The 25,301-nt window shown below is 55.0% G+C and overlaps 1 protein-coding gene across 4 annotated transcripts; it reads right to left on the bottom strand.

Moving 5' to 3' along the window:
* Positions 1–1,911: 1,911 nt before the first annotated feature.
* Positions 1,912–24,063, bottom strand: PDE4C (phosphodiesterase 4C). Of its 4 annotated transcripts, none has more exons than XM_023229749.1 (15): positions 23,807–24,063; positions 13,256–13,447; positions 12,077–12,113; positions 11,921–11,994; positions 11,655–11,707; positions 11,183–11,295; positions 11,006–11,099; positions 10,008–10,171; positions 9,730–9,828; positions 9,129–9,293; positions 8,944–9,043; positions 7,493–7,647; positions 4,128–4,250; positions 3,129–3,311; positions 1,912–2,645 (listed from the first exon to the last, which is right to left on the bottom strand). In XM_023229749.1, exons 1-15 carry the CDS (start codon positions 24,046–24,048, stop codon positions 2,298–2,300), a joined length of 2,142 nt encoding a protein of 713 aa, XP_023085517.1. In that variant the 5' UTR covers positions 24,049–24,063; the 3' UTR covers positions 1,912–2,297. The 4 variants fall into 4 exon arrangements, with proteins under 4 accessions (XP_023085517.1, XP_023085516.1, XP_023085518.1 ...); XM_023229748.1 differs by lacking the exon at positions 23,807–24,063 and adding an exon at positions 17,086–17,285; XM_023229750.1 differs by lacking the exons at positions 11,655–11,707; positions 12,077–12,113; positions 13,256–13,447; positions 23,807–24,063 and having other exon boundaries at positions 11,921–11,977.
* Positions 24,064–25,301: the final 1,238 nt, after the last annotated feature.

Here is a 25,301-nt window from a genome sequence, read left to right as displayed (position 1 = left end):
AGGGGAAACGGAGGCCCTGAAAGGGCTATGATGGCAAGAAAGCCTCAGGGGCCTCCCTCCCTCTAGGGGGAGTCTGAGGCAGTTTCAGGAATCAGGAGACTTAGAGACCCGCTAGGGAGGGAAACATTGTGTGTTTTTGTTGCTGTCCTAGGGAAGGAGAAACATGTTGGGGGACCCAGCATGGAGTTCTGAGGACAGAGAAAGCAGGGGGCTCCTACATCCAGAGACACCGAAGACAGAAAATACAGCGACTTAAAGCAGCAACTGGTGCATAAGTTAAATCAGTCTTCAGTGACATGTCAGGCACAGAGCCCCTTCTTTTTGTTGTTGTCGCCCAGGCTGGAGTGCAATGGTATGACCTCGGCTCACCACAACCACCTCCCAGATTCAAGCGATTCTCCTGCCTCAGCCTCCCAAGTAGCTGGGATTACAGGCGCCCACCACCACGCCCAGCTAATTTTTGTATTTTTAGTAGAGGTGGGGTTTCACCATGTTGGCTAGGCTGGTCTTGAACTCCTGACCTCGTGATCCACCTGTCTCGGCCTCCCAAAGTTCTGGGATTACAGGCGTGAGCCACCGTGCCCAGTCTCTAATTTTGTGTATTTTTAGTAGAGACAGAGTTTCACTATGTTGGCCAGGCTGATGAACTCCTGACCTCAGGCGATCCACCCCTGCTCAGCCTCCCAAAGTGCTAGGATTACAGGCAGGTGTGAGCCACCTGGCCTGGCAATTTTTTCTTTTCTTTTTTTTTTTTTTATTTGAGACAGAGTCTTGCTCTGTTGCCCAGGCTGGAGTGCAGTGGCACTATCTCGGCTCACTTCAACCTCCACCGTCTGCGTTCAAGCGATTCTCCTGCCTCAGCCTCCTAAGCAGCTGGGATTACAGGCGCCCATCACCACACCCAGCTAATTTTTGTATTTTTAGTAGAGATGAGCTTTCACCATGTTGGCCAGACTGGTCTTGAACTCCTAACCTCAGGTGATCCACCCACCAAAGCCTCCCAAAGTGCTGGAATTACAGGCATGGGCCACCGTGCTCAGCCTCAGAGCCCCCCTCTCTTTGCTTTCCTTCTCTTTTCTTTTTTTAATTTTATTTTTATTTATATATTTATTTTTTGAGACTGAGTGTCGCTCTGTCGCCCAGGCTGGAGTGCAGTGGCGCGATCTCAGCTCACTGCAAGTTCCGCCTCTGGGGTTCATGCCATTCTCCTGCCTCAGCCTCCCCAGTAGCTGGGACTACAGGCGCCCGCCACGATGCCCAGCTAATTTTTTGTATTTTTAGTAGACACAGTGTTTCACCGTGTTAGCCAGGATGGTCTTGATCTCCCAACCGTGTGATCCACCCTCCTCGGCCTCCCAAAGTGCTAGGACTACAGGCGTGAACCACTGCTCCTGGTCTTTTTTTTTTTTCTTTTAGACAGGATCTTGCTGTGCTGCCCGGGTTGGAGTGCAGTGATACAATCATAGCTCTCTTCAGCCTCCAACTCCTGGGCTCAAGCGATCTTCTTTGTCTCAACCTTCTGAGTAGCTGGGACTACAGGTACACACCGCCATGCCTGGCTAATTTTTTTTCAGAGATGGGGGTCTTGCTATGTTGCCCAGGCTGGTCTCAAACTCCTGAGCTCAAGTGATCCTCCCACCTCAGCTTCCCAAAGTGCCAGGATTACAGGCATGAGCCACCATGCCTTGCCCAGCCCCTCTTTTCTGCTCCTCTTCCTGCCCCCTACCACAGTTTCAGAAACAAAATTGGGTATGAATGAAGCTTTGGTGCTGAAAATTTCCCGCTCACATTTCCATGCTCTTGCAGAGAGCTGCTTGGTAGAGGAAGACGGTGAGATGCCTTTGGGATGATCTCCTGACTCCCCCACCCCTTGTGCGGGGCTACTACAGAGGCATAAAGCTGGTATGAAGTAGATGGGCAATACATATTTGACAAAGAAGGAAATAATTAAGTGACAGATATGGCTCAAGAGTGACCACTGGAGAGGGTGGGCTAGAGGCTCTAGCAGACAGCACCTCTCCTCGCAGGGATAGAAGCCCAGGAGAAAGACCCCAAGGGCATTCTAAGAGGCTGCCCCTTGGAGAGCTCTTTTAGGCAAGTCCGGGGTCAGAGTGGACCCCAGCCAGGTGCCTCCAATTAGATGCTGAGAGCCACCTATGACTAAGAACTTGATTGTCTCCCTCAATGGGTGGGAAAGTGAAGCAGAAGCCACATGGAGCCACTTCCTGGAAAGTCTACCTACCAAGAGCCAAAGGGATTCACCATGCATTGCCCCTGCAGTTCACGCAGGGCTGGCCCTAAGTCCTCTGGTTGTCGAGGGGTAAGTCCCCAGGGTCTGGGCCAGCTTCCGGGGACAGGAGTTCAGTGTCAGGCAACTCCAAGGCCTCTCTGTCTAAAGCTGTCTCTTCCCCGTCCTCTTCCTCCTCCTCATCCTCTTCCTCTGCCTCCTCCAGAGTCAGCTCAAACTGGAATCTGTCAGGCCCGCCCCACTCAGGGTTGGTGAGGTCTGAGGGACTTCGGGGGATCTTGCTCTGGTACCACTCTCGATTGTCCTCCAGCGTGTCCAGCAGGTCCTGTGCGTCTGGGTGGACCAGGTCAGCCCAAGTCTCCCACAGTGGGTGGGCAATGTAGTCAATGAAACCCACCTGTGGCGGGGGGTTGGGCAGATAGGCATTTGGTGAGTCACAGTGAACCCTAGACTCAATCCAACCTCCAGATCTTTAGCCAAGTTGTTCCCTCTGCCTGGAATGCCGCTTCCCAACTCCTACTCATCCTTCAAAACCCTTTTCAAATAACTCACTGTCTAGAATGCCTCCCTTAACCCTTCTGGCCTCCTCCAACCCCAACCCTGACCCCACAGGGCTGAATGTACATGTCCCCCAGACTGGAAGCCCCTCCAGGGTCCCGCATGTCACCCAGAATAGATGTTTCCAAACCCCAGAAGTGCATGTCCCTCTCCCTGAAGCCCAGAGAGAATGGACCCCAGGTCTAACTCGGCCCAGACAGCACCCTTAGGACACACTCCCTGGCTAGCCAGCCAGGGCCAAGCCAGGGCTCATGGGGTTGGCTCAGCCCCTCCCTTTTACTCTCTCCCAGTGTCTGCTGGCTCAGCCCAGTCCCCTGCCAACCTGGGACTTCTCCACGGAGGCCGTGTGCTTGTCACACATGGGACTGATGTCCAGGCCCGACTCACGCTCGCGGTCTCCCTGATGGAAGAACTCGGCCATGATGCGGTCTGTCCACTGGCGGTACAGGGGCAGCGGCTTGGTAGGGTTGCTCAGGTCAGCGCAGTGCACCAGATTCTGCAAAACCTACAGACAGCGAGGCTCGGGAGGGCACTGGAGGGGCCCAGCCACATCTGGACCTGGCACCCCCACAGACAGGCTTGGTGCCACGGACACATTCATCTTACAGGTGGGGAAACTGAGGCTTGAGACCTGAAGAAGTGGTTAAGGCATAGACATGCGACTCTTGACATTTCTTCAAGTTTGGCATACAGTCGGCACTTCATAAATGAAGCTAAATGAGAATTGCAAAAATGGAGGCCCTCTCCAATTTTTTTTTTTTTTTTAATGAGATGGGGTCTCACTCTGTGACCCTGGCTGGAGTGCAGTGGCAAGATCTTGGTTCACTGCAACCTCTGCCTCCCAGGCTCAAATGATCCTCCCACCCCAGCCTCCCAAGTAACTGGAACTATAGGCATGCACCACCATGCCCGGCTAATTTTTGTATTTTTGTAGAGACAAGGTGTTGCCCAGGCTAGTCTTGAACTCCTGAGCTCAAGCGATCCACCCATCTCAGCCTTTCAAAGTGCCAGGATTACAGGTGTGAGCCTCTGAGTCAGGCTTCTTTTTTTAATTTCTTTTTTTTTTTTTCTTTTAAGAGACAGGGTCTCACTCTGTTGCCCAGACCAGAGTGCAACGGTGCAATCACACCTCACTGCAGCCTCTAACTCCTGACCTCAAGCGATCCTCACGCCTTAACCTCCCAAAGTGTTGGGATTACAGGTGTGAGCCATTGCCCCCAGCCTTCACTCAAACTAAATGTGTAAGAGGCCTAGCTAAAATTGTTTTTAAAGTAAAACCAAAATATAAAAAGGGGGCCCCGGGGCCCGCCCAGCTACACACCTGGATTCGGTCAGAATAGTTGTCTAGGAGGAGGACACCGAGGCTTGTCACCTTCTTGGTCTCCACCATGGTCTTGAGGTCAGCCAGGAGGTTCATGTGTTTGGACATGTCTGTGGCCAGCACCTGGGGGCAGGTAAGGGAAGGTGACAGGTTCAAGGACCCTGCCCACCCCGACCCTCGCTCCCAACTCCTAGATGCCACTCCGGCTCAGAATCAGCCTTCTGGGCCTCAGCATACTCATCTGTGAAATGGGAGGATGGAACGGCATTCACTGTAAACCCTGCTCACAAGAGGGGCTCAGTCAGGGGCCCCGTTTGGGTTGGCCATGAATTCTACATGTGTGACAAGGTCGGGGGGGAGGTGACCAAACCTGTGCGTCTGGGACTTGTGAGCCCAAGTCTCCCACAGTGGGTGGGCAATGTAATCAATGAAATCCACCTGTGGGGTAGGTGGGGCAGGTAGGCATTCGGTGAGTCACAGCAAACCCTAGAACCAATCCAGCCTCCAGATCTTTAGCCAGGTTTTTCCCTCCGCCTGGAATGCCACTTCCCAACTCCTACTCATCCCTCAAAACCCTTTTCAAATAATCCATCCTCTAGGATGCCGCTGTTGACCCTTCCGGCCTCCTCCAACCCCAATTCTGATCCCACAGGGCTGCGTGCTAAGGTGAGTTGTACCTGAGGACAGCGTGGAGGATGAGGTCTGTGCAAAGGGACTGGAAGAGTTGGGTACATAAGAGGAATCTAGAAGAGGTGGTTGTGGCTGGAAGAAGTGAGCTCAAGAGAGATGGAGGTGAGACTGAGGAGGTTGAGGGCCTCTGGCAGCTGGAGGACCTTGTCCAAAGCTGCAAGGGAGTTTGCAGCTCACTGTGGGGAGGGATGTGACTTCATACCCCTCAAACTTCCATGTGGCTGCCGTGTGCCCTGGAGAGCTGTTTCTTTCTTTTTTCTTTTTAATTTATTTTATTTTATTTTATTTTTGTGAGACGGAGTCTTGCTGTATCACCCAGGTTGAAGTGCAGTGGTGTGATCTTGGCTCACTGCAACCTCTGCCTCCCGGGTTCAAGTGATTCTCCTGCTTCAGCCTCCCGAGTAGCTGTGATTACAGGTGCGTGCCACTGCGCCCAGCTAATTTTTTGTATTTTTAGTAGAGACGGGGTTTCACCATGTTAGCCAGGATGGTCTCGATCTCCTGACCTCGTGATCCACCTGCCTTGGCCTCCCAAAGTGCTGGGATTACAGGCGTGAGCCACCATGCCCAGCCTTGGAGGGCTGTTTTTAACTCTGGGCACAGATGTTTAAAAACCGGAATGACCGCCAGGCACGGTGGCTCACGCCTGTAATCCCAGAACTTTGGGAGGCCAAGGCGGGTGGATCATGAGGTCAGGAGTTCGAGACCAGCCTGGCCAACATGGTGAAACCTCATCTCTACTAAAAATACAAAAATTAGCTGGGCATGGAGGCACGCGCCTGTAGTCCTCACATGTGGTTCCCACTGCTGGGAACACAGTTCCCCGTCCCGTAGTCTTCCTCATTCTGTACATCCTGGCTTTAATGTTCCCTCTCCAGGAACCCCTCTCTGATCTCTTTGGCTGGTCTGGGCTCTGATAGCACCTTGAACCTCCCTCCTCACCGCTCTGCTTGCAGGTCCCTAGTCACAGCTACCACCTCTGTGGCCGTCTGCCCTACAGATCATGAATTTCATAAAGGCCGGAACTGTCTTTGCACAGATCAAGCACATAATAGGTGCTCAATAAATGCTTGTTAAGTGCATTAATGAGGCATGAGACCCCAAAAGCTACTGATGTGCCCCTACTTAAAAAAAAAATCAAATGGACAGATGTGCTTAATTATTTTTTTCTTTTTTTCTTTTTTTTTTTTTTTTGAGGCGGAGTCTTGCTCTGTCGCCCGGACTGGAGTGCAGTGGCCGGATCTCAGCTCACTGCAAGCTCCGCCTCCCGGGTTTACACCATTCTCCTGCCTCAGCCTCCTGAGTAGCTGAGACTACAGGCGCCCGCCACCTCGCCCAGCTAGTTTTTGTATTTTTAGTAGAGACGGGGTTTCACCGTGTTAGCCAGGATGGTCTCGATCTCCTGACCTCGTGATCCACCCGTCTCGGCCTCCCAAAGTGCTGGGATTACAGGCTTGAGCCACCGCGCCCGGCCTTTTTCTTTTTTTTTTGAGACAGAGTCTTGCTCTGTCGCCAGGCTGGAGTGCAGTGGCACAATCTCCACTCACTGCAACCTCCACCTCCCAGGTTCAGGCGATTCTTCTGACTCAGCCTCCTGAGTATCTGGGATTACAGGTGCACACCACCACGCCTGGCTAATTTTTGTATTTTTAGTAGAGATGGGGTTTCACCATGTTGGCCAGGATGGTCTTGATCTCTTGACCTCATGATCCACCTGCCTCACCCTCCCAAAGTGCTGGGATTACAGGCCTGAGCCACCGTGCCTGGCTGCTTAATTATTTTTCTTTTATTTGAGACAGAGTCTCACTCTGTTGCTGAGGCTGGTGTGCCGTGGTGCAATCTCAGCTCACCGCGACCTCCACCTCCCAGGTTCAAGCGACTCTCCTGCCTTAGCCTCCCAAGTAACTGGGATCACAGGTGCCCACCACCACGACTGGCTAATTTTGGTATTTTTAGTAGAGACGGGGGTTTCACCATGTTTGTCAGGCTGGTCTCGAACTCTTGACCTCAAGTGATCTGCCTGCTTCAGCCTCCCAAAATGCTGGGATTACAGGCGTGAGCCTGTGCCCAACCCAGATGTGCCAGATTTAATGCTCAGCAAAAGTTGCACTTGAGACCCCAGAAACAGTTTCCATATCACCTGCATACAGCCAGGATCTGCTGAGCCCAGCAGAGGGCTTGGGGTCTGGGCAGTTACTGTCCCTTTTTTTTTTTTTTGAGATGGAGTCTCACTCTGTTGCTGACACTGAAGTGCAGTGACATGATCTCAGCTCACTAGCTCACTACAGCCTCTGCCTCCGGGGTTCTAGCAATTCTTCTGCCTCAGTCTCCCGAGTAGCTGGGATTACAGGTGTGCACCACCACGCCCAGCTAATTTTTGTATTTTTAGTAGAGACGAGGTTTCACCATGTTGGCCAGGCTGGTCTTGAACTCGTGACCTCAGGTGATCTGCCTGCCTCTGCTTCCCAAAGTGCTGGGATTACAGGCATGAGCCACCGCTCCTGGCCCCACTGTTCCATTTCACAGACGAGGAAGCTCAGACTCAGAGTGAGGACATGCCTGGGTCTGGATGAACCGCCGGCCATGCTAATATTACCCTACCCTGCTGTTGGCAGATGAGAAGGATGCCCCCCTCCCCTCTGCCCCTCCCTCCCCTATTACTGCCCTAGCCTCACCATGTCAATGACCATCCTGCGCAGACTCAGTCGCTGCTTGGTGCTGAGGTTCTGGAAGATATCGCAGTTCTTTGCCTGCAGCAGCTTGAAGCCCACAGCCAGGTGGTGGTTCTCCAGCACGGAGGCATCATTGTACATAAGCGCCAGCTCTGAGTCTGCGGGGATATGGGACTGAGAGCCCAAGATCTACCCGCCCCACCCACTCTACCCAAAAGCAGCTTTCGGAAATCCTTAGCAAACTCCTACCCATGCATTGAAGGCCCAACTCTAGCATGCCCTCCTGTAAGAAACCATCCATGTCCCTGGCCCTTCCCTGACTGCAGGGCCAGGGGTATCTGTGTTTGACTCTGCCTACCCAAGACTGGGAAGGCTCCTCACAGACCCACTATGGCCAGAGACAGTAAGTACTCAGTAATGTTTTTTTGGTTGTTTGTTTGTTTCTTTTTTAGAGACAGGGTCTTGCTGTCACCCAGGCTGGAGCACAGTGGTGCAATCACAGCTCCCTGCAGCCTCAACCTCCCGGCCTCAAGTGATCCTCCCATCTCAGCCTCCTGAGTAATTGGGATTACGGTGTGTGCCACCACACTTGGCTATTTTTTTTTATTTTTTGGAGAGACAAGGTCTCATTGTATTGCCCAGGCTGGTCTCCAACTCCCGAACTCAAGCAATCCTCCCGCCGCGGCCTCCCACAGTGTTGGGATTACAGGTGTAAGCCATGATGCCCAGTCTCTCAGTGCTGGTTAAATAAACAACTGAGTCTTTGTCTTATTGGACTCTAGGCCCTTTGAGTGAGGGGCCTCCACTCTCACCCCCAGCACTCCAGGGCTTATACACAGAAGGTGCCCAATAATTGCCTGTCAACCAAGTTTTTCAGATTCCTCATATGATCCTAAACTTTAAGATCTTGGGGGAAGTGGCCAGGCATGGTGACTTATGACTGTAATCCCAGCACTTTGGGAGGCCGAGGCAGGCAGATCGCTTGAGGCCAGGAGTTTGAGACCAGCCTGGGCAACATAGCGAAACCCTGTATCTATGAAAAATACAAAACTTAGCTGGGCATGGTAGCGCGCACCTGTAATCCCAGCTACTCCGGGAGTCTGAGGCTAGAGAATCGCTTGAACCTGGGATGTAGAAGTTGCAGAGAGCCGAAATCGCACCACTGCACGCCAGCCTGGGTGACAGAGCAAGACCCTGTCTTAAAAAATAAATAAATAAAGACCTTGGTGGAACCAGATCAGCTCTGCCACAGCTCATTATTCTGTCATTTATTGAGCACCTACTGTGCACCCAGACCTGCTCCAAGCCCCTGAAGGGAGGGAAGACTGTCATAGTCATTTCATAGACAGGGAGACTGGGCTCAGGACAGATGGGAACCCCCTGAGATCACCTGGTAGACAGGGTAGAGGCGGGGTCTGCCTCACCTCCTGCACCCACTTCCCACTCCTACTTACTGGTGTTAATCAGAAACTGGTTAGAGACCCCAGGATGGTCCACATCATGGATGGCGCTTGCAAAGAGGGCAGCCAGGATTTCCAAGTCTGTGAACACAGCCTGAGCAGGCAGAGAGCACAGGTGATGAGGGGCGGGTTCTCTGGGCCCTGCACCCACCCGCCTGCCTGCAATCATAGCGCAGTACCTCGAGGGCAGGTGTAGCCAGCAACACATGTGTGGACTGGGTCACATCGGCGGCATGTAGGCTGTTGTGATAGGCCACATCGGCATGGTAGTGACCCTCCAGCATCAGCAGGTAGGTGGCCAGTGTGTCTGCTGGGATCTGGAATGTCTTCAGCAGGTCCCGCTCCTGGTCCATCACAGATCCTGGCTCAGGGCCTTGGTCTTGGGGCTGCAGCACACGCTGTTCCTACTCCTCTCTTCTGAACTCCTATCCATGCCTCAAGCACCCACTCCTCTGAGACGCCCTCCCTGCTCTCCTGAACTCCTCCACTCTGTGTTCTTTGGTGGTCCATCCCTGACCCTACAGGACTGGGGATGTCTGTGTCCAGCTCTTCTCTCCAGATTTCTCTCCTCTTCGGGGCCAGGGGCCAGGGCTGAGGCTTCTGGACAATGAACTGTTCATCTGTGTGAACTCCTATTGATCCTTCAATACCCTGCTCAAATTATCCCCTTCAGAAATGTCAGAAAGGATTTGAAAAATGAGTGTCCCTGAGGTCTAGGGTAGGAAGTGGTGAAGGAAACCCCAGGAGTTTTTCCTTGGAAGCCAAGGGCAGGGTAGGTACCTGAAAAATGCTGAATATGATAGCTGTAAGGGGCCGGTTGCCACTTAGCTCCGCCACCTTGAACACGTCAAGTCCCCACCTGTTGGTGTCTTCTAGCTCCTAAGATGTGAAGGACTGGAGCTTAATTAACCCCAGCCCAACTTCCCCAGACTCTAGAGCCTCCATCCTCCCACCCCAGGTTCCACAGTGAGCCCCAACTGCCTAGTATATAGGTGGGCAAACAGGCAGACAGAGCCAAGGGCCAAACCTTCATCTTGGCATTGTGGTTGAGGACCCACCTTGGCCAGCTGTTCCTCCTGGTCAGTCTGGACCCCAAAGCGTGGGACAGTGGCTGAGGAGAGGCTGGCACCATGGCAGAGCCCATGTAGGCCACTGATCCGGGACATGGGCTGTGGGGCCTCCTCAGCGGTCACCTTGGGCAGCTCCACCTCAGTCTGCTGGTCTGCAGATGGGCCAGGGTGAGGCTTACAGAAGCCGATTTCACCTGTTGGGGCCTGGCCTCAGGACCTGAACTTTGCCAAACCCCAGGATCAACCTATTTCCCTTTCTACAGGAACCAAAGTAAGTTCAGGGTAAAGACCCTGTCGGCCGGATGCGGTGGCTCACGCCTGTAATCTCAGTGCTTTGGGAGGTCGAGGTGGGTGGATCACTTGAGGTCAGGAGTTCAAGACCAGTCTGAGCAATATGGTGAAACCCTATCACTACTAAAAATACAAAAATTAGCCAGGTATGGTGGCGGGCACCTGTAACCCCAGCTACTCGGGAGGCTGAGATGGGAGAATTGCTTGAACCCAGGAGGCGGAGGTTTGCAGTGGCTGAGATTGCACCACTGCACTCCTGCCTGGGCAACAAAGTGAAACTGTATCCAAAAAAAAAAAAAAAAAAATCCTGTCTTGCCTATAGCTACCTACCCCTCTCCTCTGTTCACAGCTGATTTCAGTAAACCCTTCTGCTAGGCATGGCCCTGGGGTGCCTGGGGCTCCGCATTTCCCCGCAAACAGCCTAGTGTCCTTTCCATCTCCCAAGCTGGTGTCTGGTTCCCTCCATCTCCTCCTAGGCAAATTTCTACTCATGCTTCAAAACCCTAGCTTTAATGTCCCCTGCTCCTGGAAGTTCCCCTTGTTCCTCCCTCTGATCCAGCCCTAACTCATGGGGCTGAAGGTGTCTGTGTCAGGCTGTATCTCCCCTGGCCTGAGGTCTAGAATAGAAATATTTCTTTCTCTTGCTTCTTAGTACTCCTATAATATCGTCCAGGCAGTGACTCAACAAAGCTCACCCAGGAAGGTCCGGGAGATGTACTCGGACACCTGGTTCCCGGAGCGGCTGGTTTCAGACAGGTGGGTCAACTCCCGGTTTAGGATCCGCTTGAACTGGGGCGGAGGGAAGGTGAAGACAGTGATGATGGGGTACCGTGGGCCGAGGCAGGTGAGCTCAGCGATCTGCCCCACCTCACCTTGTTGGAGGCCATCTCCCCCACCGAGTGCCGGGTCTGCAGTGTCTCCAACTGATCCAGGCACCAGTCCAGCTCGTCTAGCGTCTCCAATGCCAGCTTCTGCCCCGTGTCCTCTGGGAGCCGAGGCAGTCAGGGGCCTGCCCCACCCCTGCTCAGGGACCCCACGCCTCTCACGCTTTCGTCTCTGCATCTGGACCCTGAAACTGTTCCCACGGGGGGCACCCAGGACTCCTGGACCCAAGTTCCAGATCTGTCCCCCGAGTGGCTGTGTGACCATGAGATCTCTGGGCCTCAGCCTCCTCATCTGTAATATGGGTGTGGTGGGGTCTATCCCCGAGGGCGTTATTGTTTGTTTTTGCAGGGGTGGGGCTACAATTAGCCCCAGTCTAAGAGCTCATGGACTGGGGAGGTCACTATGGAAAGGAAGCTCCCAGCTGTCCTCAGCAGGGTAGGGAAGGAACAGGTACTTTACCTGCAGGCGGAGGGGGCTGATTGCTGGATGAAGGGTTTCCGACGGGTCCCTGCCTGCGGTACAGCAGCCTCAGGCGTGGCTGCTCCGCCCATCTCGCACCGCCCCCAAGTCCTCCAGGCCCCGCCCCTCAAGCCCTCCCTTAGGCGCTGGAGTCCCAGCCTCAATTTGCAGCCCGCTTTCCGCCAGGCCCCGCCTCCGTCGTCTGCCGGCTCCGCCCCGCCCACCTTGTCTCTGCCGGCCCCGCCCCCGCCCCGCCCTCTACCTACTTGGCCGCTCCTAGGCATTGCAGGCGGGCAAGGGCCGCCACGTTGCTCCGAACCGTCCGCAGACTGGCCAGGACCTGTTGGGAGGAGGTGGTAGGCGGTGGGAAGGAAAGGCCGGATCCGGAGGGGGTCAGGGCAGGGAGGGCGGGAGACACCCACCTGGGCAAAGGGCGTCACAATCATGTCCTCTCCATGTCTGCGAGGAGACGTGCCATCAGGAAGAGTTCTCTCCCATCTTCCAGCTTTTACCCACACCATATACCCTCAGCTGAGGGGTTCCTGTTCTCAGGACTTCTCCTCCGGGCGCCTTCTTAGTCCCTGGGCTCCCTTCATGCGACTCTCCCTGAGACCCACCACAGCCCCTCCACAGCCCCTCCAACCATTCACTCACTTTATCGGCATCTCATAAATGGGGAAACTGAGTTCCAGGGGCAAGGAGGTATTTCCCTTTTCTTTTTTTTTTTTTTTTTTTTTTGAGACGGAGTCTCGCTCTGTCGCCCAGGCTGGAGTGCAGTGGCCGGATCTCAGCTCACTGCAAGCTCCGCCTCCCGGGTTTACGCCATTCTCCTGCCTCAGCCCCCCGAGTAGCTGGGACTACAGGCGCCCGCCACCTCGCCCGGCTAGTTTTTTGTATTTTTTTTAGTAGAGACGGGGTTTCACCGTGTTAGCCAGGATGGTCTCGATCTCCTGACCTCGTGATCCGCCCGTCTCGGCCTCCCAAAGTGCTGGGATTACAGGCTTGAGCAACCGCGCCCGGCCGGTATTTCCCTTTTCATTATGCCCACTAGGAAGGTCAAATCAAAGTATTTCTTCATTTGCTGCTAATTAGCCTTAATGTGTTTGTTTTTTGAGGCATAGTCTTGCTCTTTCGCCCAGGCTGGAGTGCAGTGGTACCATCTCGGCTCACTGCAACCTCTGCCTCCTGGGTTCAAGCGATTCTTGTGCCTCAGCCTCCTGAGCAGCTGTGACTACAGGCGCCCGCCACCACACCTGGCTAATTTTTGTATTTTTTAGTAGTGATGGGGATTCACCATATTGGCCAGGCTGGTCCTGAACTCCTGACCTTAAGTGATCCGCCGACCTCAGCCTCCCAAAGTGCTGGGATTACAGGCGTGAGCCACCATGCCCGGCCGACCTTAATGTTTTTGGATTACCACCCCCACCCCAGCAAAAGGCCAAGTTCTCTACACACTTGATTGAATAAATGAGCTGCCTGACAAACTCCTACCTGAACTTCAAAACCTTCCTTAAATGGCTACTTGAAGGAACTTGCTGAACAGAGGAACAAAGGAAGGAGGGAGCGTAGAGGAGGTGTCATTCCACCAGCCCCAGACTCACAGGTCGCTGGCCACAGAGGAGTTCCGAGACATGGCCTTGGGTGAAAGTTCATAGTCACTATCTGAGCGGTACAGGAAGGACTCGCGCCGCTGGCTGTGCGAGACTGGAGCCTGCATGACCCGGCCCAGCCCAGGGCTGGACTGAGGGTCCAGGGCCCTCCTCCCGCATGAGAGCCCATTTTCCAGGTCAAAGCTGAAAGGAGAGAAGACATGGTCAGAGATGAGGATCATGACAATTGGGTGCTGGGTTGTGGCCACCTTGTCTGGTGCATCCTCCCTGGGGCTGCTTGGCAGTCAGGCAAGTGTGGTTTCCAGCTTGTTCACCTGACCCCAGCTGCACCCTCAGGAAACTGCACCCCTCACACTTTGGTCTTTGAGTCTACACTGGACTCCAGGACCTCATTTCCAGATCTTCCTCAAAGTGGCTGTGTGGCCATAGACAGGTACTGACTTTCTCTGGACCTCAACCACCCTATGTCTTTTATTTTTCTCTTTCTTTCTTTTTTCTTTTTCTCATTCTTTCTCTCTCTCTCTCTTGCTCGCTCTTTCTTTCTTTTCTTTTCTTTTTTTTGACAGGGCCCCATTCTGTCACCCAGGCTGCAGTGCAATGGTATGATCCTAGCTCACTGCAGCCTCAATCTCCTAAGCTCAAGCCATCCTCCAGCCTCAGCCTCCTGAGTAGCTGAGACTACAGGAGCACGCCCCAACACCCAGGTAATTTTTAAATTTTTTGTAGAGACCAGGTCTCACTATTTTGCCCAGGCTGGTCTTGAACTTCTGGCCTCAAATAATCCTGCCACCTCCGCCTCCCAAACTGCTGGGATTACAGGAGTGAGCCACCGCACCAGGCTTCCCCTGTTTCTTTTCATTCTGTTTTTTGGGGGGTTTTTGAGATGAAGTATCGCTCTGTTGCCGGTGCTGGAGTGCAGTTGTCCACACTGGAGTGCAGTGGGGCCACAATCGCAGCTCACTGCAACCTCCGCCTCCTGGGTTCACGCAATTCTCTTGCCTCAGCCTCCCAAGTAGCTGGAATTACAGATGCGCACCACCACGCCCGGCTAATTTTTGTATTTTTACTAGACACGGGGTTTCACTGTGTTGGCCAGGCTGCTCTTGAACTCCTGACCTCGTGATCTGCCTGCCTGGGCCTTCCAAAGTACTGAGATTACAGGCATGAGCCACAGCACCCGGCCTCCCCTGTTGCTAACATGTGCGTGATGTAGCCCATCCCCAAGAGCTCTTTGAGGGAGTTACAACCGAACATCCAAGGACTGCGACAGGATGACCATATTGCAAAGGGACAAACTGAGATCTAGCTCACGTGGTGGACACGTGGACTGGAAACAGCTTCTTGGACTCTTCTACCTGGAGAAGGCCCGGGTTCTGCCTAGCTCCTGCGTGTGCCTTAGTCTAGAGAGACCCCCACTCCCAGCCAACTTGACCACACCCTTGGCCACCTGCCACGCCCCCAGCGTTCCAGGCTCCACCCTCAGCCCATAAGGCCCCGCCCCACAGCCGTCGACCACGCCCCCAGCTAACCAGGTCCTGCCCTAGGCTCCCCCACTCCTCCACTTCATCTTCAGCCTGAACTTTCCGCCTGGTATCTCCCACCTCCGGGTCTTTGCACAGGCCGTGTCCTCTGCCCGGACCACTCTCCTCCTTCTCCACACTACTTGTCCCGTTCTATCCTCAAACCCTGTCTTTCCCTCTGGCCACACCCTCTAGCCCCTCCTCTTTGGGGTCACAGGTCAGAGAAAGGGCATAGGGCAAGTACTGAGGCCCAAGAGAAGGTGGTGATCTGGGGGTGGGGTTTTCAAGAAGGGCAGGCGGAAGCAGCACCGACTGGAAGACAGCGGGGACCGCCCGAGACTCGCAGCTCCCGGCCGAGGGCCAGTGTCCAGCTGGTCCCGGCCATGACTTTTGGGTCAAAGGTCACCCTATCCCCGTCCACGGGCTGGGTCGGCACCCCCGCGTAGGCTCAGATCTGGGTAGAGGTGAGGGATTCGGCAGCATTTGGTCAAGTATGACCGGGTCTGAATTGGGTCTGATCACATCGAATTGGACTTCGTCCCGAAGAGTTTGTTTGATGAGTTCGGGAGAATTCGGCTACGTCCGATTAAGCTCGGGAGAGTTCGGATAAGTTCGATCTTGTTCGTCTAAGTCCGGTTACGCTCGGTCTGCTTCGAACAAGTCCGGGTGACGCTCGGGCCGGATCGGGCATGTTCGGTCACGTCCGGCTACACGGGGGCTAGTTCGGGCATCTCCGACTAAGACCGGCCGCGCTCGGCCAGTTCTGTCCAACTCCAGCGGGTTTAGCCGGACTGGGATGATCCCCCGCCCAACCGAGGCGGGGGGCTTCTTAACCCTTCCCTGGCCAGTCTGGGGTGCACTGTGGGCTCTGTGGCGCAATGGGAGACGCTCTTAGGGGAGGGCTGGAGGCGGCAGATACCCCAAATCTGCCCCTCGAGGGGCAGGCATGCGGGTCGCGACCCCCTACCCCTCGCTCGCCTCTCCCCAAGGGTTCCAGAAAAGCGCGTCTATGGACAAATAGGGAAACTGAGGCCAGGAGCGGCCACAGGGTGTGCAAATCCGGATCCCGGGCGCAGAGGGTTAAGGGCTGGGCCCGGGTTTTCTTGGGGCGGGGGAGGCTGTTTTTCTTTCTGCTCTAAAGTTAGCCGGGAGCGGCGGGGTCAGGCTGTGGTTCCATGACGCGGGCGGCGCGGGGGTAGGGCCCCCTGGCTGTGGGAACGGCGCGGCTGCCCATTGGCCAGGGGGGTAAACTGAGCCAGAGAGGCTCGGACTTGGGTTCGGGTCCGGCCTGCGCGGGGCCCGCCCTCCTTCATCCTCACTTCTGGGTACCCGCGACGTGCCCTCGACGTCCTTGCGCTCTCTGCAGCGCCTTCAGAAATGACCGTGCTTCGCTCGTGTTCGGTGCCCCGAGGTCGCTCTCCAGGACACAGAACCCCCACTCCCCTACTTCCTGGCTGAAATGAAACCACCAGGAACCACGATCATGCCTTCTCCCTCCAACCCCAGCTATGACCTTGCAGAGGGACCTCCCTCCCCTCTCAGCCTTTGGATGCCGGACTTACCAAGTGGGTGCCAATTCGGCGCGGACCGAGCGCAGGATGCCAGTCACATTCGGCGCCCACAAGCCCCACTCCGGACCCCAGTCTCGCCCCCACCCCTCCTCACGAGGTCACAGTCGTTTCTGGAAAGGCAGGGATTCGAACCCAGAGGGGTGGACCGAGTGCTTAGAGGATGCAGCGCAAGCAGCTGCGGGGCGCGGGCGCGCGCTCATCCTGGGACTCCCGAATGCCCTGCCTCGAAAACCCCCTCAATTCAGGTCTTCTTCCGTGGACACCCACAGTTCATTGTGAGGCCCCCAGGGCATCTCTTTGCTGGCACTGGGACAGAATGGTGGTGGGAGGGGGCGCCAAGGGGAGAAGTGCCCCTTCCCCTTCCTCCCATTGCCAGGACGCACAGCCTGCCTGCCCTAGGCCGGCGAGGGTCAGGAGGAGACGTGAGCCTCAGCCCGTCCCACTCTGGGCCTCACAGCTGGAAGGAGACAGACGGCTGGTCCCCTGGGCCTATATCCAGGCGGCGGGTAGAGACAGACAGAGACAGAGAGAGACAGAGTCACCAACTGCGAGACAAAAGTACAGTAGGGTAGGGGGAGAGAGATACAGAGAAAGCGAGGGAGAAGCAGAGCGTCCGTGCCCTGACTCCGGCCCTGGCCCCAGCTGTCCCTGCCCTTGTCCCTGTCCCTGCCCTTCCCACCTCCACACCGGGCTTCCCGGTGACCCCGCCAGGCCCTCTGTCCCGCCTCACCACAGCGGATGGGCCACCGTGAAGCGCCGCTGCAGGCGGATGCTCTGATTCACCAAAAGCTTCCTGAAGAGCCCGGGGGAGCCGCGCGGGGATCCCCGAGGGGAGCTGGGCCCGGGGGCCGGGGCGGGCGCGGGGAGGCCCTGCATCGCCAGGACCCCGTGGAGGCTGGACTGATCGCCGGCTGCGCGGGACCTTTTCTGGACAGCTGCGGGGGCGGGGCCCAGCGGGGAGGGGGCAAAGGGCACATCGGCCCCGCCTCGCGACGGGCGGCTCCCTGACGACCCCGAGACGAACGGGGAAACTGAGGCACAGGGTCAGACGCAACTCTCCGCTCCTTTCTTTTTTTTTTTTTTTTGAGACAGGATCTCACTGTGTTGCCCAAGTTGGAGTGCAGTGACACAGTCCTAGCTCATTGCAGCCTCAACCTCCTGGGCTCAAGGGATCCTCCTACCTCAGCCTCCCGAGTAGCTGAGACTACAGATGCACACCATCACTCCCGGGCTAATGTATTTTCTGGAGAGATGGGGGTCTCCTTATGTTGCCCAGGCTGGTCTCGAACTCCCGGACTCAAGTGATCCTTCTGCCTCGGCCTGGCAAAGTGCTGGGCTTACAGGTGTGAGCCATTGCGCCTGGCCCAACTGCACTTCTTTAGGGGGCTGCCCCTAAGATCTCAGAGCCTGGATCTTACTCAGCCTTCCTCTGCACGCCCCTGGTTAGTGCAGTTTGCTGGGCCAATAACTGCTAAAAAGTGTAGAATGAGGGAGTCAGAAAGCAAGGTGCCCGGAGAAACAGCTGTCCTACCTTCCATTATGAGGTCATCACCAAGGTATAGAGTTTGCCAATGTCCGATGCCACTCAATGTTTCTAATCCTCCTTTACCCATTTTCCAGATGGAGAAACCGAGGCCCAGTGCCACCAAACAGCCCACCAGAAACTACAAACCCTTAATCCTTTGCCAAGTGGGGAAACTGAGGCTTCTATGGAAGTGGTCACAGGCATGGGTCTTTGTTGCAGGGCAGCGAGACTCAAACTCAGGTCCCCTCTCCCAGCACCCCTCCACACGAGTTCCCACGTGATCCCCCACCTGCTCTGACATTCCCCAGGCCCTGTCTCTGGATGCCTTCGCCTCTCCTGCTGTCTCCTCCTAGACAAACATCCGCACACCACCTCTGCCAAGTCTTCCGTCCTGTGAAGCCTCAGCCGCCCACCCTGCCCTCGGAGGACCTCATTGTCCTAGGACTTGGGGTGGCCTCTGGTCAGTGTCTGGGAGGATTCTCAGAGTCTGTACCAGGTGCTGTACCCTTGGAATGCTGGAGTCAAGCTGGCCCTGTTCCACTCTACAGAAAAGGAAACCAAGGCTTAGCATGTGTCACACAAGGAGGAGGGACCTAGAAACAACCATGTCACGGGCAGAGGCCCAGGGGACCTCCCAGCAACTGAGGTCTGACCATGCCCCTTGCTGTGGAATGACCTCTGGCTCTCAGCCTGGGCCTTCCCCCTGGGGGAGGGCTGCCTCAGTCTTGGTGTCCCCAGACATGGTACCCATGTTTCTGGCAGTCCTGGAGAAGCCCATTGATCAGGGCTCCTATAGGAGATCATGAGGCAACCATGCTAAGGCCAGATACATGAGATTCTCCCCATTCTACAGATGAGAAAACAGAGGCTCAGAGGAGGAGTCACACAGCCCAGAAAGACAGAGAGCCTCAGGTATCTGGCCAGGAAGCCCCCCTAACCCCCGCAGTCTTGCAACCAGACACCTGGTGGGAACCAGATCTCGCTGTCCCCAAGACAAAAATACCATCGTGGCTGCTGGGGCCAGAACTAATTATAGCCATCCCTAGGGGACAGAGGCTGCTAGGATTGTCCTAGTGGGGACACTGGAGCCAAGGTCTGAGCAGTCTTGACACCACCTCTCCGCCACTATGAGAGAAGTGACAAGAGTTACATGTCCCCAAGGAGAAATCAAGGCACAGAGATTCAGCCCCTCCCCCAAAATCACACACATAAAATAGGAGGTTAAGATTAAACAAAATGATATAAACTGAGCGCCTGAAAAACATGCAGCACTCAGCCAACAGCAGTGAAGGGAAAAATCATTGGATTTTCAGACGAAACCTGCAAAATGTGGACTACTATTCCCATTTCGAGGATGGGGCTACTGAGGCACAGAGAGGCACAGTCATTTGCCCAAGGACACACAGCCATAAGGTGCAAGACTGGGGTCATTTGAACCTGGACAGGCTGTGTTCTTCCCAGCCTGGGTTCTCCTGCACTGGATGGGTTAACTCACTTCATCCCCACTGTAGTAGCAGGGGCGACTCCCACATTAATATTTTATCAATAGTTTTACTATTAATGTTTCATTCATAGATTTAATTTTAAATATTTTATTAACAGTTCTAACAAGAAGGTGTTAATTAATAGCTGTTTGGATGGAGAAAGAGTCACAGCAAGGGGTGGCCACAGAGCCAGGACTCAGCATTCAGAGTCTGGCTCCTACCTGACCCTGGGAGGCTCTCCAAGCCCCACTGGGTAAGGGACAAAAGCTGAAAGAGGTTTGGACAGAAGCACCCCCACCCTGACTCCGTCCCTGCATTACTGCATGACCTGTAGAGGTGCCCAGTAGTCTCTGGTGCCTTTATTTTTATTTTTAATTTAATTTTATTTATTATTATTATTATTTTTGAGACAGAGTTTTACTCCTGTTGCCCAGGCTGGAGTGCAATGGCGCAGTCTTGGCTCACTGAAACCTCCACTTCCTGGGCTCAAGCAATTCTCCTGCCTCATCCTCCCAAGTAGCTGGGATTACAGGCATGTGCCACCATGCCCAGCTAATTTTTTTTTTTTTTTTTTTGGTATTAAGTAGAGATGGGGTTTCACCATGTTGGTCATGCTGGTCTTGAACTCCTGACTTCAAGTGATCCACCTACCTCGGACTCCCAAAGTGTTGGGATTACAGGTGTGAGCCACTGTCCCTGGCCTTACTTTTTTGAGACACAGTTTCACTCTGTCGCCCAGGGTGGAGTTCAGTGGCGCAATCTTGGCTCACTGTAACCTCCGCCTCCCGGGTTCAAGTGATTCTTCTGCCTCAGCCTCCCAAGTAGCTGGGATTACAGGCATCTGCTGCCATGCGGAGCTAATTTTCGTATTTTTAGTAGAGACAGGGTTTCACCATGTTGGCCAGGCTGGTCTTGAACTCCTGACCTCAGGTGATCTGCCCGCCTCAGTCTCCCAAAGTACTGGGATTACAGGTGTGAGCCACTACGCCCACTCTGATGCCTTTAGGACACCACTGCCTCAATTTCCCCCATTTGAATGTCCCTTCTCTGGGCAGGCACTTTTCCCCATGGCCACCAGGTGGCCCCAGAGAATTTTTTTAAATGGGTGTTTTTGCCCATTTTACAGATAAGTAAACTGAGATGTGGAGAGGGAAGATGACTTGCCCAAGTCCCCATGGAGGAGTTAAGCAGAACGAGGAGGGTGGGGGCCGAGTCCCATGTGTAGATGCTCACATGAGTCAAATCACACACTCCTTTGCTCCGGACCCTCCTATGACCCCCCCATTGCCCTCAGATCTGAATTCACACCTCCCCAGAGGTCCCATATGGCCCATCCCTGCCTCACTTCTCTAGGCTTACGCTGTTCCAGTCTCTCCCCACTCCTCACTGTTGCCTGAATCAGCCAGGCTTATTTCCACCCCATGGCGCTTACCTGAATGCTTGCCGCCTGCTGATGCTTTGTCTTTTGGGTTACAGTCAGAGAGTCACCTCCTCCGAGAAGCCCTCCCTGACTAGCCAGGTAAGTGCCTCAGAGCACCCTCCAGCCATGGGTACAATTTCACATTTACTGTCATGATTATTTGCCTGTGAGTCCATGGAGAGCAAGGCCAGGTCTGCCTTGTTCCCTGCTGTTCCCTCAGTAGGGAACTAAGTACTTGGCACTTAGTAGATGCTCAATAAATGCTTGTAGTGGCTGGACGTGGTGGCTCTTGCCTGTAATCCTGCACTCTGGGAGGTCAAGGTGAGTGGATCACTTGAGATCAAGAGTTTGAGACCAGTCTGGCCAACATGGTGAAATGCTGTCTCTACTAAAAATACAAATATTAGCCAGGGGTGGTGGTGAGCACCTGTAATCCCAGCTACTGGGGAGGCTGAGGTAGGAGAATCGCTTGAACCCAGGAGGCAGAGGTTGCAGTGAGGCAAGGTTGTGCCACTGCACCCGGCCTGGGCAACAGAGTGAGAGACGCCGTCTAAAAAGTAATAAATAAATAAATAAATAAATAAATAAATAAATAAATAAATAAATACTTGTAGCATAAATAGAGAGCCTCTCCTTCCATCCTCCAGCCACAGTGATCCGTTTTCAGCTCCTCACATGCCTGATCCTCTTGAGTCTGAGGCTTTTCACATTCTGTTCCTTCTACTTAGAATGCCCTTCTTGCACTCACCCTGGCTGACCTCTTTTCTCTTGCAGGCTAAGCTTAAATGTTACTTCTCCCAAGCAGTCCTCCCTGACTCCCAACCCACTGCTGGGTCTGGAGCCTCCTCTGTGCTTCTTCTCTGATCTTTCTCTATCACCCTGTGCCTTCTCCACTTGGTGTGAGTGTCTCCACCATAAGCCTTAGGGGACACAGCTTCTTATCCATGGTTGTGTCTCCAACACAGGGCCTTCCACCCATTAGGTGCTTAAATGCCTTCTGAACAAAATGCTTGGACCCTCCCATACCCCTGTGATCCATCTGAGGCTCTGGGGAAGCACAGTCCTCCAACAGTTTCTAGGGTTGTGAAAAGAGCCACAAGCTGGGGACCCAGTGTGTACCAGGCTCAGGCACAGAATGTTCATCTCACTGATGAGGACACTGAGGCTCCGGGAGGCACCACCGCTTGCTCAACACTACACAGCAGGTTGGCCTTGGGGCCTGGCCTTGAACTCAGTTTCTCTGGGCTTCTCCCTGGGGTGAACCCTTCCCCTCATATCAGCACAGAGAAGCACAGTGGGCCACATGCATGCACACCCACATATGTGTGACTGCAGTGCACATGATGCGCAGAACGACATGTGTGTGCACACACACGTGCACAGGGACACCCGATCCACCGCTCTTGCCTCCCAGAGCCAAGCGGGGGCTTCCCCTAGAAGAGCTCACACCAAGGCTCTGTTTGTTCTTTCTTGAAAATGAAAAATCATGAGTCACCAGAAGGGATGGGGCAGCAGGAGCTAGAAGCCGGGGCGGGAGAGGGGGGATCCTGGGTCACCTGAGTACAGCTCCAACCCCTCTGGGCTGTGGGAACCATCTACCTGAGATGCCTCCCGAGCTGCTGGAGGGCCAGGCTGGGGGCAAGAGGCCAGGCTTGCTGATGGAGTCAGAAGCCAGTGGCCCCTAGGGGATCTACGCACCAGGATTGGAGAAAGCCAAGCTCCAAAGAGGGGAAGCAACCCTTTCAAGGCCACCCAGCCTGGACTGAAACCTGGGACGCTGGTCCCACTGACTTGGCTCTCCCTCCAACCTAAGGAGGGCTTGGAGTTCCTGGACCCTCCTCCCTGGCCCTGGAGCCTCCACCTGGTAACTGGAAACCCTTATGTCAGGCCTCCTGAGGATTCTACATTATTTTTCCATGAGTCTCTTCTTCTGTCTCTGTCCTGACCCCACCCCATTCAGCTTACACGAAACAGGAGAAGCAGCCCCTCCTTAAACAAAAGAAACCTCTGGTGCACAAGCTTCCCAAGGGACTTCCCTTCCTCCTACAGGGGAGCAGGGTGGAGTGATGGAGCGGGGGCGGAGGAGGTAGCAAGAGGAGGCTCCTCCCCGCAACACTGGTGGCAGCCTGCCCTGGCCCTTATATATCTATAATATATGAAATAGGCTGAGTGCAGTGGCTTACACATGTAATCCTAGTACTTTGAGAGACTAAGTTAGGAGGATCACTTGAGGCCAAGAGTTCAAGACCAGCCTGGGCAACATGGCAAAACCCCATCTCTAGCAAAAATACAAAAATTAGCCAGACGTGATAATATACCCCTGTAGTCCCAGCTACTCGAGACTGAGGTGGGAGGATCGCTTGAGCCTGGGAGGCGGAGGTTGCAGTGAGCCGTGATCAAGACACTGCACTTCCACCTGGGGGACAGAATGAGACTCTGTCTCAAAAATAAAAACGTGTGTGTGTGTGTGTGTGTGTGTATTTATATCCAAGCACCCCAGGGTTACCTCAGGTGCTTGAGGTGATCACAAACCTCCCCCACAGGCCTGCGGACATTCCACAATCCTGAAAACCTTCGGACCCCCAGCCGTGTTAGCTCAAGGACAGTCACAGTCAGTCACACACCAACAGGCACCACAAGGGGAGACACACCAGCACACCCACAACTACCTGGGACACATGGAATCATATCCAAGCATGTAGGCACAGGAGCACCCCAAACACATCTGGTCACCCCAGTCTCACGCGCGCGCGCGTGCACACACACACACACACACACACACAGAGTCTTTCGGTCCCAACCGCACGTGGGCACACCCGGTCACACAGACCCACAAGCCATGATGACACCAGCACCCTCAGCTCCACCCCTACGTAGAAATAGCTTTTTCCTTCCAAGCGCCAGCCTCAACCAAGCAGCAGAGACCCCCGCTCCCTGGAGAAGCAAGGACCCTCCCCCACTCCCGCCAGGCCCCGCGCGCCCCTCCCCCGCGCTGCAGGAGGCCCGTGCCCCGGCCACCTACCGCCTGCAGGAGGAAATGGGCCAGGAAAGCCGCGAGTTCCTGAGCCCGGGCCACGGGCTCAGGTCCCGCTCGCGGCAGCCCGCGGACTTGTCCGGATCCGAATAGAAGCGCTGTTGGATGCGGATGGGGCGCCGGGGTTGCCGCCACAGGTGCTTTGGGGCTCTGGTCATGCTGTGGCGGCCGCGAGAGCGACTCAACCTGCTGCACGCCTCTGCCTCTTCGCTGACCCCCAGGGTCTCCATGGCCAGAGAAAGGAGTCTGGGATAGCAGGGTGCAGGAGTCGCCCCCGTGAGCGGGCGCCGAAGAGCGTCTGCTCTTGGGTCCGGCCCAGGGCCGGGAGTGGAGGCGACAGCGAGGAGCTGTCCGCGCCGGAGGTGCTGAAGCGGGAGAAGGTGGAACGGGGGCTCAAGGTGGGGCCGAAGCCGAGGAGCTGTCGATGCCCAGATGGTGCTGAAGGGTAGAACAGGGGAAAAGAACGTGGCGAGGGGTGTTGAAGCTAGAGGCTGAAGAGATCCCCCACCCCAGCCCTGAGAACCGTCTGCCGTACCCTCTAGCGCTGCATGGGAAAGAACCAAGACAAGGACTTGGAGTGGAGAAGACAGAAATCGTCCACTGATCGCTGCTAAATGGAGAGCAGGGAGACAGGGTCTCAGGAGACCCCCAGGGCCGAGACGCTGTCCCTTGCACCGTGCTGAAAGAGAAAAAGGTAGCTTTAGGGGCTGTGGGTGGATGAGACAAGCGAGGAGTTGTCCGCGACCTGATGGTGCTGAGGGGAGGGGAGGGAGATAGGGGTTCAGAAGCACCCCCCAGACCAGGGCGTCATCCGCCCAGGAGGTGTTGAAACCTGAGCAGTGACGGGCCCTCAACCTTCCCCAGCAACAATGGCAACAAGGAGTCTGGAAGCAGAGTCAAGGGTCTGGTCTTTGGAGGTACATACAGATAGCGGTCTTTCTGCCAAGCCCAGGAAGACAGGCTCTGCGGTTCAGCCCCAGAAAGGGTCTCTTTGGAGCCCTAAAACCCTTACCTATGCCAGGCAGGGATCTGAGAAGGACAGGGGAATTGGCAAGGCTGTGACGGGGCCTCCCATGTCTGGGATGGGCACACAGACGTTACCTCTGGCTGGAGCTCCAAACAGCTACCAGTAGGGATGGGCAAAGAGGGGAAGTCAGGTCTCTCTAAGAAACATCCTAGTTCTGCTTCTAAGACCCTCCCCACCCCAAAGCCATGGTGCAACTCAGTTGGGGGAGGACTAGCAGAAAACCCACCTTTTGTGGAAGCTCAGGACAGGCAGGAGGAGTATCTCTGAGACTCTCATGCTTTTAAAGCCGCAGCAACACTCAGACCCTCAGCGGAAATGGCAGGATCTCATTCGCCCTGAGAAAGTCCCAGGCCCCACCTCACAGGCACGATTCCTGCCCTCAAACCCCAGGCCTGCCCCTCCCTCCCAGTTCTGGAAACTCAAGTCCCCACCCACCAGGCATCTTAGTCTCAGGGG

This window comes from Piliocolobus tephrosceles, chromosome 21 (genome assembly GCF_002776525.5).
Source record: "Piliocolobus tephrosceles isolate RC106 chromosome 21, ASM277652v3, whole genome shotgun sequence".
NCBI lineage: Eukaryota > Metazoa > Chordata > Mammalia > Primates > Cercopithecidae > Piliocolobus > Piliocolobus tephrosceles.
The sequence above is the reverse complement of the archived record's forward strand: the minus strand, read 5'-3'. Positions and strand labels throughout refer to the sequence as shown.

Bases quoted from the DNA above. Each gene is read 5' to 3' on its own strand.
- PDE4C (XM_023229749.1), bottom strand. From the start codon at position 24,048: ATGGAGACCCTGGGGGTCAGCGAAGAGGCAGAGGCGTGCAGCAGGTTG. The intron at 11,296-11,654 runs GTAAAGTACCTG...CTCGGCTCCCAG, and splicing joins TCAGCCCCCTCCGCCTGCAG to AGGACACGGGGCAGAAGCTG. The intron at 9,294-9,729 runs GTACCTACCCTG...GTGATGGACCAG, and splicing joins TCATATTCAGCATTTTTCAG to GAGCGGGACCTGCTGAAGAC.